This window comes from Perissodus microlepis, chromosome 15, assembly GCF_051167445.1.
Source record: "Perissodus microlepis isolate ML-2025 ecotype Zambia chromosome 15, ASM5116744v1, whole genome shotgun sequence".
Lineage (NCBI taxonomy): Eukaryota > Metazoa > Chordata > Actinopteri > Cichliformes > Cichlidae > Perissodus > Perissodus microlepis.
The window spans coordinates 31,564,150-31,582,291 of NC_140475.1; the positions used below are offsets into that span (position 1 = coordinate 31,564,150).

At 40.0% G+C, this 18,142-nt stretch overlaps 1 protein-coding gene across 3 annotated transcripts in view; it reads right to left on the reverse strand.

Moving 5' to 3' along the window:
- large1 (LARGE xylosyl- and glucuronyltransferase 1) overlaps positions 1 to 13,273 on the reverse strand; it is a 49,166-nt gene extending 35,893 nt beyond the window's left edge. The window contains exons 1-2 of one of the 3 annotated variants that reach the window (XM_084952290.1): positions 12,676 to 13,273; positions 357 to 465 (exon numbers count right to left, since the gene is read on the reverse strand). In XM_084952290.1, coding sequence (XP_084808416.1) covers positions 357 to 462 — 106 coding nt within the window. In that variant the 5' untranslated portion in view covers positions 463 to 465; positions 12,676 to 13,273. Of the gene's footprint in view, positions 1 to 356; positions 544 to 12,675 lie in introns of all 3 variants that reach the window. The other 2 variants (XM_084952289.1, XM_084952291.1) reach the window with 2 other exon arrangements.
- Between the last annotated feature and the right edge of the window lie 4,869 nt (positions 13,274 to 18,142).

Here is an 18,142-nt window from a genome sequence, read left to right on the forward strand (position 1 = left end):
AAAAAAAAACTTTTATCATGAATTTTTTTAATTTTAAAACAGTTAGAACAGGAGAAAGTTTCCCAGTCTTGCATCACTTGATTTTAGAATTGTTTTTTTTAAATCCTGTCCTGTCTGGTAGCTTTTGCAATTAGAATTATGATCTGAATGTGATAATGTACCAAACACAGTTTGCTTTTCCAAGAAGAACTCTATAGGCTCTTCTTGTTCTTGTTTTATGTGTTTATGTATTCATTTCTATTAGTGTTTTCATTATTGTTAGACTGTTTCAAAACGGTCAAAAAACCCCACAGAAACCTAAATCATTTAAAGCCATAAAAGTTGCAAACAACTGTGCCAATACTTATTGTCCTTACCTTGAAAGCTCCCGACTGACAGGTAAAGCCACGTAAGTGCTGGGATGAAGAGCAGGGCGAGGGAGGCCACCAGGAACTTCCGGCGCCCGCGACACATTCCCAGCATCCTCTGGACCAAAGCAGATAGAAAGAGAGGTAAAGTGACCTCTATGTGGGTAGGAGCTGCTGTCCAGGCTGAGTCATAGCACTGAGGGAGAGGAGAGACCAGGACAAAAAAAAAGAGGTTAGAGAAGAAGCACACATTTCACAGTCTACATAGATTGACTATTATAATGATTATTTTTCATTCCTGACGCTGATGATGTTTAAGCAGGTTTACTCATTCAGCTTCAGAAGAAGGTGACATACCCGACAACTAAGGGATTTCTAGATAACATGGACTCTTGGAGAAGATAGGACACCCTAAAAGCCATGCAATCTGCTCCTTTAGAATTTCATCCAAGTGTGTATGATACACAAATGCCACTTGGTGGAGATGTGATATCTGCATACTAAATTTTAAATGAGCGAAGAATGGGTGGTGGCCTGTCACTTTCCTCCTTACATGCTGCGATGTTTACTTACAGCACCAAAGCTATATTGTGTAGGATGAGGAACAGGTTAAAATCTGGGTTAGAATACCCAACCTGTTCCCAAGCAAACAAATGGTTCTGACCAAGCCTGCAGTATATGATTGCCTGAGAGTAGAAGTCAATCATGACAATAGTTGGCAATGAAATGTATCATTGCCTTGCACAGGTTGTGCAAGTGGCTAACATTTCTACTTTCAATTCAGTTTGGTTCAATTCAATTTATAGCACTACATAATAAAGTGAAAACTGCATCCATTTATTTTATACAATTGCAAATGTCAGATCCAAACATTTAGCTGTTTAGCTGAATATTTTTTGAAAGACTTTTTGACAAAAAAAAACAACAACAACAAAAACAAACACAAAACAAGTTAAAATAAAAAACATCAGACAAAATTATTCAGTCAAACTGTTCATCTAAAACTTAAATCACACCTTCAGAAATAAAGTCTGACAACTTTCATGTTATTAAATATCACATAACACATCAGGCAGTCACACACTATGTGGCTTTATGACCTAAAGCAATTTACCACAGTCTGTCCATAACGAACATCGTGTTCAAACATAAGTGTCCATAAGTGCACGTGGCACCAGGACTTGGCTTCATCAGGTGATGGCCACCAGCTCGCACTGGAACTATTCGGGGAAGAGTTTGAAGTGATGGGAATGAGAATCAGCACCTCCAAATCTGAGGCCATTGTCCTCAGCCGGAAGAGGGCGGAGTGCAAGCTCTGGGTCAGGGACAAGTTCCTGCCCCAAGTGGAGGAGTTTAAGTATCTCAGAGTCTTTTTCACAAGTGACAGGAGAAGGGAGCAGGATATTGATAGACGGTGTGGTCCTGCGGCTGCAGTAAGGCATATGCTGTACCGGTCCATCGTGGTGAAGAGGAGAGAGCTGAGTGTAAAAGCGAAGCGCTCAATTTACCGGTCGATCCTCTTCCCTACCCTCACCTATTGTTACAAGCTGTCGGTAGTGAACGACGGAACGAGACTGTGGATACAAGCGGCAGAAATGGTCTTCCTCCGAAGGGTGGCTGGTCTTTCCCTTAGAGATAGGGTCAGAAGTTTAGCCATCCATGAGGGGCTCTGAGTAGAGGTGCTGCTCCTCCACATCGAAAGGAGATCGTTGAGGGGGTTCGGGCATCTGATAAGGGTGCCTCCAGGGCGGCTCCAGGGTGAGGTATTCCAGGCATGTCCCACTGGGAGGAGGCCCCGGGGCAGACCCAGGACACGTAGGAGGGGTTATATCTCTCGGCTGGCCTGGGAACGCCTTGGTGTACCCCCGGAGAAGCTGGAGAAGGTGGCTGGGAAGAGGGACACTAGGTTTCTCTGCTTAGGCTGCTGGCCCTAAGACCCGGCCCAGATAAACGGAAGAAGATGGATGGATGGTAATTTGACATATTTTAGTTTGATGTAGAGCACAGAGGTTAGAAGTACAATTATATAATATTATTTGAAATCCTTTTTCCATTATAACTACATTTGTAGTTGGGGAAGCAATATAGTATCGTGGTGTCACCCGGTAAAACGATGTAAAGCAGGCAGAGTTTAAAATGAAAAGTATCACCAAATCTGTTTTTTTTGTCCTTTTTTTTAAACATATGGCCTGGGCAATGTAAAGAGAGCAGAGTAAAGTGGAGTGGCTGGAGAGACTTAACCAAGTGTCTCCACAAAATTCTGACAGGCAGGCTATGAATCATTTTATTAGGTCCTTAGCATTTGACACTTGTGTGATAATAACTCCACTAGATCCTGTAATTTACATTACAAATGCTACACTGAAGAAATTTATTACCACATCCAAGTCAGATGTCAGAGGACAGAGTGAACAAATCCAGCTATGCAGGGATCAGACTCAGAGTCAGAACACTTTAATAATCTATAAGGATATTATGTTGGGGGGGGGGAAGACAGGCAGGAAGAAAAGCATTGTTTTGAAAAAGCAGGAACACAACACTGGAGAAGGAAAATAGCATACCTCTGTATTTTCCTTCACTTACTAAGAAACGAACAGTGTCTCATTTTTATGGTGGTTTCATTTTGACAGCGAGAGGGAGAACATCAACTAAAAATCCAGAAAAAACTATTGGTTTGCATATAGTGGAGTGAAATCCCCTACAGATCCCCTACAAGAAAACTGTGGCTCCAAAGGTTGGCTGTCTCCATGTGGCACACAAATTATAATCAATTAATCTATTTCAGCTACTCTTGATTGCAACTTGTATATGGGTATAAAACACACCTGCTCACACAATCAGTTTCTTCCATTCCCTCCTCTCCACAACCATGGGCAAGACTAAAGAGCTGTCAAAGCAAGACTGTAGAGCTGTACGAGGCTGGAATGGGCTAGAAGACCATCAGCAAGAAGCTCTGAAAATATGACAACTGTTGGTACAATGGAAGACATACGAAATAACCATCAATCGCCGCTGGTCTGGAGCTCCATGCAACATCTTGTTCATGGGGTGAGAATAATCTTGAGAAATGTGGTGGATCAGCTCAAAACTACACAAAAGACGCTTGGTAATGATCTGAAACCAGCTGGGTCCACAGTCACCAAGAACATCTTTGATAACATGTTACAATCTTTTGGAACATCTTGTAGGAACCACAAGGTCACCTTGGATCAAGAAATAAACAGGCCAAATTTAAGTTTTCCAGTGAACATTAGAATGATTAAGAGAAGGCTCGGGAGAACGTGCTGTGGTCACATCAAACTAAAGCTGAGCTCTGTTGGCATGAACATCAACACTGTATTTAGAGGAAGAGAAATGCTTAATATGACCCAAAGAACTCCATCGCCACAATGAAGCACAGAGGTGGAAACAGAGACTGTGGAAACAGTCAGCACTGAACCACATTCAGCACTGGATCATATAACTTACTTCCCCCATTGTAGATTTACAGGAAGAGACATACACTAATCAGCCACAACACTGAAACCTTGTGCTGTCTAAGCACCTATGAGATCCTCAAGTCCAAAAGTACTGTATAGTGTCCTGTGTGTTTAGCACTTAGCAGATCCATGGATTCAGTGTCTTGTACAATAAGACCTCTCTGGGTCGAATTTTCCTAGCAGAGTATTGCAAAGAACCAATTAATGTCATTAACCTCTTTTGTTTTTTCTTGTTGTGGCTAATTGATTATATGCAGCACTGACAGATAGACATGACATAGATAAGGTCAATGCTTGGGAAACCAAGTTTTGATTGATTGGCTCTTAAATTCTTTAATTATGTGTGAAGACCAGTTTGCATTACTGCTACAATAAATTACATCTATTTCTTGTCATTATGGTTTATAGTAGAGATCCACCAATTTATCACTTTCTCAATTTGTTGACTATTTCCTAAAAGATGGTTTTAGAGAAACTTTCTCCAACACTATCCAGCAAAATTAAAAACAACTAATAAGATCACACATGCACAGTCCCCAAAATAGATCTTGCTCTTGAAATGTAATTGGGAATAAGCCTTGATGGGGAGTTTCAAGCATGTATGAGAAACTGTGACATGTAAAACCTACTCTTTTTTAAGGGTGGAGTTATCACATGACTCAGCATTGTCCACTGTCTATTTTAACTGTATACTTTTTGTACTTTGTTTTGAGAAAACAGAAAAAAAAGAAAAATAGAAAAAGCCTTTACACTATTATTGAAAAAGTCATCCCGGGATCCAGCAAACAGCCCCAGACCATCACACTTCCTCCTCCATGTTTGACAGTTGATGTCACACACTGTAGAACCATCCTTTTACCTGCTCGAAGGCGTACGAAGATTATGCGTGATGAACCAGAAATTTCAAAACTTGATTCATCACTCCATAATACCTTCTTCCAGTCTTCAGTAGTCCATTGGTGTTGTTTCATGGTCCAGGCAAGCCACTTTGCCTTATTCTGACGTCTTAGCAACGGCTTTCTTGCTGCAACTCGTCCTGTCAAACCTGCAGCTCGAGGTCTTCTCTTCACAGTTGAAACTGAGATTTTCTTACTACGACCACTATTAAGTTGTGCTTAAAGCTGTTGTTTTGTGAGCCACCTATCACACAAGCTGTTAACTCTCAGAAACTTGTCCTCTGATTTAGTTGTGGCTTTGGGTGTGCCAGACCTCTTCCTGTCAAAGCCCAAAAGGTTGAATCTATTCAACTGTACATAGCATTTTCAGTGGAAAAATGGTTCGCCACTTACCTAAGTGACTTCTTCAGTCTCAGCTGACTGTGGGTTTCCCCAACCTTATAAACAGTACCTTTGCACAGCGACTGGAACTAACCCAGTTAATGAACAATGGGCTGTGAGGTCAGTTTCTTGATCATTAATATGTAAAGTGTCATGACTATTGATCAACAACCACTGATCAAAGACCACTGATCATTGATCAATGGCCATGAGTATAATAAAATGAACAGAATCAACCTTTTGGGATTTACTTTCCTGGGTGATTGAGCATGCATCAAAACGTTTTTTCCAGATAGTGTTTTAGCTTGAAGTAACTGCGCCTGTTTCCTCTGTAAAGCTGTGTGATTTTAAACTTTATTTCCATTAATGGGGATAAATATTATTTTGATTACCAAAGGGGTGTAGTGATATGAAGTAGAAACCTAGCATATCGACATTAAGAGTCAGAACTGAAACTAACATTTGAAATCTGACTTTAAGAAGATGAACATGTCAAAATATAATATGCTGTAAACCCTCATATACTGTGTGAGCCTGGACATGGACATAATGCGTTGTCTCCAAAGTCCACTGTTAATATGAAAAGTATAAGCACATATCACGATGCAAGAAGAAAAGAATTTCTTGCTTATTCAGTGAATGTTTTTGTTTAGTGCTGGCAGCCCAGAATGAGAAAATCAATGAAGCAGTGACCAGAAGAGGCTTGTTTGCTGATCCAACATACTTCCCTTTAAGAGGCAGCCTCCATGCTTATTTATAAAGACAAACAGGCATAATCTTGAAACATTATGCATTCTGGGACAAAAGGCGATATCGATTGTTGCCTGATTAGCTTAAGGTTTTTGACTCATTTACTGTTAACATCTGAATACCCAATCCTCAAAGGTGAATTTACTGACAGGATGTTGTGCAGAAGTACTTAATGAAACTGAAACATCCTCCTGATCTTATGCACAGAAAATGATCCGAATCATAGCCAGTGGTTGTTCATGCATTTATACACACCTTTTTACCTTTGAATTAAGATATAAGAAAACAACAAATAATTTAAAAGTTTAGTTAATAACAGAGTTACAAAGTTAAAATATTGACCATTATTAAGATTATTTAATATGTGGTGACACTGCCTTCAAAGTGATTATTTATACTGTATTTTTTTCTCATTTACTCACATTTGACATATTCCTTTAATAATCAATTTATATGCCTACAGTCATGTCAAATATATGCTACCACAGTTGTGTTTGTTTGTGGAAGTATTTGCTTATGGAGAGATGTTTTGCACCTGTGCAGCCCTCCAAAATCCCAACTTCGCATTGCCCAGTGTAAATGACACTGTGCATTGGTGTAATGCCAATTAGTTGACAAGTGGCCTGGAACATGGAAGGGAGACCGAAGGCGTTTCTCAAAATGCGTATTTGTGTGTACTTGTGTTCTCATGCACTTGTTATATGTCATCAGTTGCAGACCAAGTACTGTCCCAATTTAAAGTACACATCAAGCCAAGTATGCTCAAAATTCCCGGATGTGTTCTCGCTCCTCCCATTCTATCGAGCATGCATCGGTGGTGACGTGTGGACCTGGTGCAGCCAAATATCCCAGAATGCATTTCATCCAAAACGCAAACGCAGCAATGGTGGAGGAGAGTGGCTAAGAAGTTTCAAATATTACTCTCTGTGTAACAAAATAAACTTTTAAGATATTTTACGGCAAGAATGTAGCTGTGTAAACTTCAAATATCTGCTATCAAGACATCACACATTTGCAAAAGTGCTCCAACAGTTTTGGAGATGTCTGTTACACCACCAGCTTGACAGCTGACCGCAGAGGTCAAGGCTCAGTAGAGCTGGCGAGAACACTTGATTCCCGGCACATCGTTTTGAAACCCCCGTGGTCTTTCGCTACTCAGGTTAAACATGACATAAGTCACTTAGGTAATTTAATTTAATATGGTAAATCTTATTTATTTCAGTGTTTTATTTGTTCCTGAATAAATCAGTTTGGCAGTAAATAAAGTTAGAACAGTTCAGTTATGAAGCTTATTAAATTTTAAAGTCTTACTTTGAGAGCTGTCAGCATATTTTAAATAGAATATTTCACCCATCATATCCCTGATGTAAAAAAATGCTGTTCTTATTTAAACAGCTGACTGAACTAAATCTAACTGTAGAACATCTGACTAGTGTTGTTGAATAATGAGGGTTTCCCATACCTGTTTGAAGCGAATAGTGCACTGCGCATGCATGCAGGCTAATACAGGACCAGGTTCCCACCCCCAGAGTCAAGAAGCTTCTTGCATGTAATGTCTCCACTGTTATACACTGTAAAAGCTGATAAGGAATCATGAACCCAGCGTCTTTACTAAACATCAAACATGGTGTCAGAAGTTGTGGTCTGGTCGTGTGCTAAAGCAGCGGTCCCCAACCTTTTTTGCGCCACGGACCGGTTTATGCCCGACAATATTTTCACGGACCGGCCTTTAAGGTGTTGCGGATAAATATATTAAAATAAAACTAGTACCGGTGCCGAAAAAAAGAAGATTTATTCATAACACGCGTGAAAAGACCCAGGAAAACCGAGTTAACGATCAAAACGATAACAAAATAACTCTGAAAACCAATAAAAACCCTGAAAACCATACATTTCACACCTGAGCCTCTACTCTCGCGGCCCGGTACCAAACGACTCACGGACCGGTACCGGTCCGAGGCCCGGGGGTTGGGGACCGCTGTGCTAAAGAGCTGCCAACAAAATGCTAAGGCAAAAGTTTTCTCAGCACCTTGATGACATAAAATCCCTCGTGCCCAACTCTGTGCTGCCCTGGGTTCCTTTGGTAGCTCTTCCTGTGACTATGTCAGTAACTTGGGTGTACTGCTGCATAGCTCGCTCGAACTCGATAAGCAAGTGTCTGCTGTAGTGAGATCTAGCTTCCACCAACTGCGCCTTATCTCTAAGGCTAGGCATTATGTTCCACACGAGGACCTGGAGAAGCCTATTCACGCTTTTGTGACCTCCAGGTTGGATTATTGTAACTCCTTGTACTACGGTTTTCCCTCTTCTCTTCTTCTTAGACTGCAAACAGTCCAAAATACAGCAGCCGGCCTCTTGACTGGTACCAGGAAATTTTGCCCTATTACTCCTGTTCTAGCTAGCTTGCATTGGCTGCCCATAAAGTACCGTATTCAATTTAAAATATTACTCCGTACATTCAAAACTATTAATAAATTAGGGCCAAGTTATCTTAATGAACTTCTCAAGCCACATACTCCTGCTAGAACACTTAGATTTGCTACTCAACTACTTCTGGTGCAACCTAGATCTCGGCTGAAGTCCCGGGTGACCGTGCGTTTGCTCTGGCTGCCCCGGTACTGTGGAATACCCTTCCTCTCGATATCCGCGTATCTGATTCCATTGCACTGTTTAAATCACGACTAAAAACCCACTTATTCAATCTTGCCTTTCCCTCTAAGTTAATATTTCTTTTATGATTTTATATTATGCAGTTTTATGCTCATTTAATTTCTTGTTTGTTCTGTACCTTTTGCTTTCCTATGTATCAGTGACAGCTACCTGCTTGCATACCTAGTACTTGCTTTGGTCCTATTTCTTTTGTCTTCCTTCTATTCTCTATGTTACTTGTTAAGCACCTTGGCATACCCTTGGTTTTTAAGTGTGCTTTATAAATAAAGTTTATTATTATTATTATTATTGTAGCGAGCAAGCAACCAGCTAACGTTGTTCAGCTATCGTATCAAAGGCTAGTAAACATTAATGACCATGTTGGAAGGATTCCGTAGACCAGAAACATTGATGTTTAAAGGAAACACTGCAAAGAAGCGGCATGTGTTCAAGCAAAAATACGATTCATTCATTGCAGCTGCTCATTCAGATAAGGATGCCTGAACTACAGCGTTCATCCTTCTAAACTTGGCCCGCTCTGAAGCCATCGAGAGGGAGCGTGCCTTCCTTTACACGTGGAGAACACAGACCAGTGACCAGAGCAGAATCAAGAAAAGACGTGCAATGTCTCAAATGTAAATTCCACAAACTGTGTAGTCCTCAAACATAACTATAGAAAGGCATAAGTTTAACACCAGAAACCAATGACCGTGATGAAACAAGTCTTATGTGGACTTGAAAAATAAGGCAGGCAGTTGCAGGTTTCGCCAACAACCTCATCAGAGACATACTCATTTGTGTAGTACATTAATGTACAACTTCCAGATATTGTACAAAAAAGGCTTACATTGCACGATCTGGGAGAGTTTGCAAGCCAAACCCCAACACTAAGGCGTAGGAGATGGACTGTTTAAAATTGTTTTTAAAAGTGTACATTATTTCTTTAAATATTTATTTCTGCTATTGATATTCATAGAAATTACATGTAAATTGATGTTGACAAAGTGAAATGTTGACCATGTTCTTACCAGTGAAACAGTTCCAGGTTTCAAGTGAATGGCTAATTTTCAAGCTATAATGTTATGGATTACAATCTATTGTTAATGCATTATGCTGAAGATGTTGTTGTTAGTCAGACATAAGCTAAAGAATGGGATTGTAGAACATCTGACTAGTGGTGCTGAATAGTGGGGGTTTCCCATACATATTTGAAGTCCATGCGCGCAATTAAAAATGGCTAGCACAGGACCAGGTTCCCACCCCCGGAGTTGAGCTGCTTGCATGTAATGTCTCCACAGTTACGCACAGTAAAAGTTTATAGGGAATCATGAACCCAGCGTCTTTACTAAACATCAAACACTAACATTAAAAATATTTTAATTCAGAAGGAAACAGGAAACAGAAACAGGATGTTAATACAAGGAGATCCTGAAGACTGTTCCAGAAATGATCAAATTATGTTTTAAATATTTGTTCAATTCTCTTCCAAACCCCAGCAGACTATTGTAGGTCTTGAGTGTCTACTAAAATAGAAATAAAAGCATTCTAACATCTCATCTGTTTGTTTTTATTCAATAAGCAGCATAGCTTATTAAGAGAGATTAAACTTGAGTTTTTGTCATGAAGTGATTGTGCTCAACTGTATTAAGCTTAGACATTATGAAACAGATAAAAGTAAAAGCAAATTTGGCCAAAATGCTTAAAATACTTATTTAAATTATTTGTTTTTTCATAAAGAAATCTACTACATCATGTGTCTTTTCAATTGCAAATATTAATCACAGTTAAATTAAGAGGGGATGGCAGTTAAAACCCTGGAGCTGAGATGTCATCAAGTATACTACAATTCCAATTGTGGAATGACGATGAACTTACAAAGTACGGACTAGTGAGGACGTGAGTACGGACTTGCATACTTGAGTATTGAGAAACGGCCAGAGTTTAGCAGGAGTGGGAGAAAAAACAGGGGGAAAAAACAACAACAAACAAAACAAAAAAAACAAAACATGAAAGATTAAACAAAAATTAAAAATGTAATGTATAAAGTAGAGGCAGTGGCTGCCATGGACAGCTGTCATGGTTTCTAAAACAGCAGCTCTCTACATGTTGCACAATCATGTCGCTATAATTAAAAAGAGGGAGGACTCATAATCTTCACCAGCATCACACTCAGAGGAAAACTTTTCTTTCTCCACTGTAGGCCCGCCCCAGAAGATGGACAAACCCAGCATTTCATGAACAGTGGGACAGCGAACTTTGCATTGTGTGATATTAGACATACTCACATCCTCAGCCAAGCTTAGAGGCTCTGGACTTTTACATAACAATGATATATTCACTCCTGTAGAAAGTTATACATTAAAAATATACATTATCCCCTCTGGGTACTCTGGTATGAATGATACTGATTTGCTATTGGCAAAACACAGTTGGGTAGAATTCCAGGTTAAAGTTTTTAGTTCAACATACAAGTGACAACTTATGACCTTTCACCAGGTTTTATTTAATGTCCTCTTCATGTAGCTGAATACATTCATTGTTAAAAGCAAAAGCTGTGCAGATCTGAGATCAGCAGCGTTCTTAAAACACCAAACTTACTGTTTATGCTCATTGTATATTGATGACCTGACGTTTTGTCTTTAATTTTCTCAGTTAAACAGCTGCAGCATTCACTAACAGTACATAACATGGTACTTTAGACTTTGTACTTTATTCCATTAGTTACATCTGGAGTTATTGCAAATTTACTCCAATATTAAATTAAGTGTATTTTGCATTAAGAGTGAACATACAGGATGATGTTACTGGGTGGTGCTGAGGTCTGAATTTGAGGGCAGCTCCTGTAATCACAATGAGAAAAGAATCATTACAAACTGTCAGATGTGAAGTTTATCTCTGAAATCTGAAATAAAACTGATCCTTCCTTGTCCTCACACACCCGTATGTACGGGTAGCATACGGTAACAGTGATTTCTTTAGTCAAGGTAAATTCATTCATGTGCACGGATTAGCTAATGAGCACAGCTTTACCCAAAAGCCAACTGTAAGCTTAGCTAGCTAGCTAAGGACTTTACTGATTAGCTTACAAACACACATTTAACTTACCAAAAAAGTGCAGCAGGACCTCAGGTCCTTCTGTTGATTACTGCAGATCATCTCATGCTGTCAGTATGACACAGTCAGTCATGGTTTTGTAAAGTAAACGCTTGCCCTCCTCTCAGCATCCATGGATTCGTCTGCCATTCTCGAACAGAGATAGGCAAGTTTCTCCGTGATTGCAGCTGTTTTTCAGAGCTGTTACGATGACCCAATTGAACAGTATTATAGTTGTAATTAGAATCAGAGTTATGAGAAGGGAGACCCCTTGAACGCGAATCAGCATGACGCGAACTACTAATAATGGCCGAAAGCACATCCTTGGAAAAAAATATCTGAAGAGAATTTTTGTTTTTGTTTTACCCCAGTCCCACCTTCTAAAATGGAGGAGGCGGGGTTTGTGACCTATACTGTAGCCAGACACCAGGGGGCGATAGAGACTTTTTGGCTTCATTTGGGGGAGCTGTTAGGTCATTGGTTAGAACTTGGATCTTCTTCACGGTAACTGGTTGCGCTGCACATTTCTGACACTGCCCACATCTGACAAAACGTGCAGGTAGATGGTCAGTCAGCACCTGCCCATGGACTACCAAGCCCATGCTACCATTCAACGAGCTTTTCCCCACCATGACCGTATTCATGCGTGCAACTGTTGCCGCTGAGCTAGGCAGCTGACGTACGGCTGTCCGTGTGCTCAGTGCCATCACCCGAGGACTGGGAAGCAAGAATTAGCATATCTGAAAACATGGCAAAGTAAAGGTTGTTGGCGTTGTTTTCGCAGCTCTCAGTAAGATTAAAAACACTTTTTAGGAGAGGGGACTGAACTTGAACCGTTTACCATCTCCTTCCAATATTTAAGACTGACTTAGAGGAAAATGCCCCAGTTTTTGTATGGGAGGACGGCACACAGTAAATCCGCTGCGCTGTACACATGCTTAATGACCGTATGGAAAAGGGCCTTATAGAAATGTAAGCACAAGGACTTTAAAGGTTATAACAAGCGAAACAGATCGTGGCATAAATACGAGGGTTGTTAGCGTGACCGTGATAGTCATTGGTGAATAATGTCACACTCACCTGATGCAGAGAACCTCCAAATGCTGCTTTTATGAGCCCTCGATCAAATCAATACCCAGCACTGAACCCCGTGGCGCTTTTCAAAAAGAAAACTGAGCCTGCAGCTCAGTCATAACGGTCCTTCTGGCGCAAAATAAGCCCGTGCTCCGTCGCTCACTCGCTCCATCAGGTTGGGATTTTCTCGGGATATTTATGTGGCCCAGCAGCCTCGGCTGTTAGCCCCGGCTACCAGCAACGACATCTGAGCCTTTCCGTTTGCTTCGGGCTAAATAAAGACTTAATCTCACACCGGTCTGTGCTGCGTCGAAAACACGGCAGTTCCAGTCTCATTAAAACAGCGCCGGCTTCGCGTTTGTGAGAGCAGCAGGCAAGAGGCGAACAGCCGCGACGGTCCGCAGCGGGAACACGGGGACCCGGTGTCGCTGCTCCGCTCAAGCTCGGCTACTTTCAAATCGCTCCGAGTTCCCAACGCACTTTAAAATCCCCCAGTTAAGATATTCCAACATCGTCCGTGTCCTGGTTCTGTCTGAGTTTTCGGCCTCAGCATAGCATCTCTTTCTTCCTGACAGGCAGCCAACATCCAATCCCAACGCTGGATTCTGGAAGTGTGGGAGGATACAAAGGAGTCGATCAAACGGATTGGAAGTCTTGGAATTGACTAACCTACTGATGGGCTGAAGACCTCAGCAGCCCGATTAATACAATCAAAACACACAATTGAACTGAAGTAGTAACAAAACAAAAGCTGAGGGTCAGTTTTGAAATTTTTGGGTTCATTGGATGTTATGTTGGATGTCATTTGGGTTAGCATTGCTTGACCTACAGGGTCTCTGTCAGGTCAAGCAAGGCAAACAACATTTGCCTTATCATGTCTTCAAATACACCAAAGTCTCTCTCTGTCCTTCCATCTCACAAAGCCTTGTGCCATTGGGATATTTCACCTATATTCATTTATCCTTTACATCAGTGCCATTTTGTGGCTGCAGCCAGTGATTGTAACTGGAAGAACACTTGCTTTGGATCTCATTGGGAACTGGAGTTTGTCTCGATTTCACAGGCATGTCCATGTCCTCTAATGGCTGGACCCTTGGCCAGCAGCTTTTTCTAGTTGTTTGTACATGCGCAATGAGGATAAATCTCAGATCTGTGACAGGACTTATGGGGGATTAGCATCTAAGACAAGCTGCCACTAGTTCTGCTCTGAGATCAGTTATGAGCCACACTTTGTGTGGAAACAGAGTTAGCATTAGCAATTGCATGATAAGTTTAACTAGCTGCTTTCCCAACACCCTGCCTTCTTTTTTCAATAATATTTTTACGCCCTCTGGTAGATATTGAAAGTTAACCATCTCACAAGCTGCTTAAGCCTTATTTTTTTTAAAAACATTGATTTTAATATACTTTTATTAAAAAAAATAAGATGTATGCCTGTTTTTCTGAGCTCATTAACAGCAGCACCCATATAGCACTGATGGGGACCTTTTTCTACAGAATAATCATTTTCAGTTTTAATAATTTATAATAATAAGAAGTAGAACTGTACCTCAGAACTGTACCCCCCCCACCCCCCCCCCCCCCACCCCAGCATGTTTACACTGAGTAGGAGATGCTCTGTATCTCATTGTACAACTGTATAGTGACAATAAAGGCATTCTATTCTATTCTATTCTAAGAAGAATTTAAGCCGACTGTCAGCATAAGAACTAGCATAAACCTGTCCCACAGGTGTTGGATCACATATGCACTTTAATTTAGTTTGCTGTGTTATTATTAAAAACATTTATAATTACATATTTAAAAAATATTAATTGTTCTTCTATATAGACGCTACATATTCATTGTATAAGACAAAATCAGTTACAAGCACTATTAGCATTAATGTTTTATGAATTTATTTACAGATTTCAATGACAACACATATTAGTACCACTGCACTAAACATTGTTTAGCAAAATGTATTTACAATAAAACAGTGTACACATAATGTCAACATTTACATGTTACCATTTGTTTTGAGATAAGCTACTTTAAATATATAATTTGTAGCGATTTGAGTGTTTTGAAAATAATTCAAAAAGAGCCCACAAAGACACAAAAAGGGGTAAAACACACAAAAACCTAACTGAAAGTAACATAGCAAATATCATTACCCCCCTCCCCTCCACGATACAGAGTTGTGGTATGACCTAATTTGTTGGTCTTTATATAGACTCTCAGTTCATCAGCCAAGGAACTGGAGCAGCTGCCACTAAGGTAACAGAAAACAGAGGAAGATTACATTAAGTGTAACAGTGTAAATTAAAGTGTGCACACTTATTTATAGAATACAGTATTGTGTGATTGTATAAATCGATTCTAAACCAAAACCACCTTTATCACTCTGTAAAGTAAAGCCTATTTTTAAAGAAAGCAAAATATAAGTGTAGTGTTATGTATAAGTCTCTATTGTAGCACTGTGGTGTTTGGTAGATATTACTCAATATGTGTGGCTATAACTGCAGCCATCACAGGAACAGACATAAATACATAGACTATGTCCGTTATAGTAAGGTTAAAGCAGGCAGCACAAAACAGGTTTAATTGGGCCCAATTTGATATGGTGGAACAGTTTGTATTAATGCAGCTCTCCTGAGCTCCACCTGAGTCTCAGTCCTCAGAACTCTGGATTTTGCACTTTCACAGTGCTTGTCAATTTCTATCTGAAGAGTTATTTCTTATATCAGAAGCATATTGATTTTCCTTCAGCCTCCTCAGTGATCTGAACTGCCTCACTTTTTTCAGAGAGAAGCCTACATTTACACTGGATTATTTTGGTTAGCAGGCCTACAGTGCTCTCCCTCACGCTCCTTTCTCATGAGTTTTGAGTCCTTCTCTTGGGAGAATGCTGGTTATTACTGAACTGGCTGCATCTTTGTAAATAAATCATTAGTGAATCACACTGTAATTGTGACATCACAAAAATTGCCTCACTAAATAAATCTGCCCCACATTTAAATGAAATGCATCTTATTTTCCCATATTTTACTGTTGTGATCCAGTGAAACTCCTTTCTTCCTCCCTGTTTAATATTTCTGTGACTGCAGAAAAATTCCTTCCATCCATCACTTATGACAACTGAACTGCAGAGTAGTAAAAATTAATCCTTAGGACTTTAATCTTTAAGACTGCAAAACAGCAAGGCACACTATACGAACACTGATTATACAGAATCTTAAGCTCACTTTTATCAGCTAATATCCTGTAAATCATAATCTTGAGCATCACAGCATTTATAGCACCTTTACGCAACAGCTGTACATTTAACAAATTGTTCTTCAAACTCTCAGCAGGCCCTGGCAAGACATGGAAATTTTCAATCATAGTTAACAATTACAGATGTTTGGAAATACTTTGTGTAACATGATGGAGTCTTATTTCTGCCCAGTCTGACACCCACAGTGTCTCGGTGCTTCCATACTTGGTTACAATTGAGCTTTTTTAGGCTCTTGTTGCTGGCTTCCTAGAGTATTTGAAAGTAGAATGGGGGGGAGAGGGTTCAGTTTTCAGAACCAGCTTCCAGTTTGGATTCAGGAAACAGACACTATCTCTACTTTTAAGATTTGGCTTCAAACTTTCCTTTTTGCAAAAGCATATAATTAGGGCTGGATCAGGTGACCCTGAATCCTCCCTTAGTTATGCTGCAGTAGGCAGGGCTCTAGACTAACTTTTTGCGACGGTTGCACTGGTGTGCCTAACTTTTTTTCTTGGGCGCACCCAAATTTTTCAACCGCATCGCTTAAAACCGCAGTTTTACATGTGCACTTTTTTGGGGGTGAAATTGGTGTCTACAGACACTATTAATTTGTAAATGATTAACTAACAATCTTGTCAACACAAAGTTCTTTGTTTGGAGCACATTTCTACAACAAAGATAAGTTACTGAAAAAGTGCTTGTGCTTAAAGTCCTTTGGCACTCTTTGGGAATATTGTAGACAATGTTAAACTTAATCATCATCTCGGCCTCCTCTGACAACCTGTTTGCTGCTGCCTGCTGCAGCAAACAGGTTGATGGCTCCGTGTCAGAGCACTGGCTATGAATTTCAGATGGATCAGGCCTTAACTTAACAAAAAAATTATTAATAGTTCTTTTCATCTTTTCTTATTACCCACAGCTACATCCACTTCTGTCGGGCCTAGGCTATTCACTAGGACTGGGTATCATCACTCATTTCTAAAATCCATTTGATTCAGATTCACAAGGTCCAGATTCGATTCGATTCAATTTTGCCTCAGATAGTCAGAAATATTATAATTCTGATCATTTTTCAGTACTGATACATGTGAAACTTCATCAGAGGTGTGAGCATCAAAGCAGATGCCTTTGTGTCAGAGTAACTGAGGATAAAACACAGAAAAAGGAGATTTTCCTGGCCTGCATGCTTTTTATAGCAGATAACCTTAAACATGTTGTGCAATTTTACATAATTTTAAAAAGTTCAAATTTCTTCAGTACTGAACAACAAAAATTAGACTCTCTTTTTTGAGGTCATTTAAGTAAAAAAAAAAAAAAGAGTGGCCAACAAGGCTGCAAACAACGGTAGACTGGTGGGTAATAAGTGAATGAATAATGCTGAAAACAGAGATTTGAGATCAGAAACTGTTCTTGAAGTACAGAGAGAGAGAGAGAGAGAGAGAGAGAGAGAGCTGTGCATGAAGTGTGATTTTATCGTGTTGGGAGCCAAACAGCAGAAGTCAGAGGGAATTCATGACGATGTTTATCAAATGCGGAGCGTAGTTTTGATCTTCTTTTGCTGCTGGTTCAGTGAATTTTGGTTGGTGAGAGCAGTAGCGGTTTTTGATATGGGCAACATGGGTGGTTGCCCAGGGCGGCATTGTGGTGGGGGGCGGCATCACAGGCACCGGCAAAAAAAAAAAAAAAAAAAAAGTTGCTGTTGCTGGAAAAGTCTCCTCCACAGAAAAACGTTATTGTCATCTCCGCCACATACAGTCCAGTATATAGAGAGACGAGACGACGAGGCTCCAGTTACAGCAGTGCAAGTAAACAAACAATAAATATAAGAAGAGTAAGAAAATAAATATACACTTTAGGACCAGGGGTAAAGGGATCAATAACAATTTAAAATTTATTATTTACAGTTTGATGATTTAAAGTCTCACACACAACCTGTTAACAGGGGAGGGGCCCCGGCTGCTTCCAAGTAGAGCACATTTCATTCATAATGATGTAAATCCAAGTCCATTATGTATTCATGATTTGAATCCTGGGTTGTGTGAAATCCCAGAAATACACCTTAGACAAAGTGAATCTGTGAACTAGGGTGTAGGTCTATTACGTTATGTTGTGGTGATCCTCGAGTTGGGGGATTTGTGTTCATACTGGAGTACAAAATAAAACCAATGGAAGATGGACAAGAAAAGTTCAAAGCCATCAGGTGCTAAGTTTATAAAAAATAGAAAAGAAGAGGAG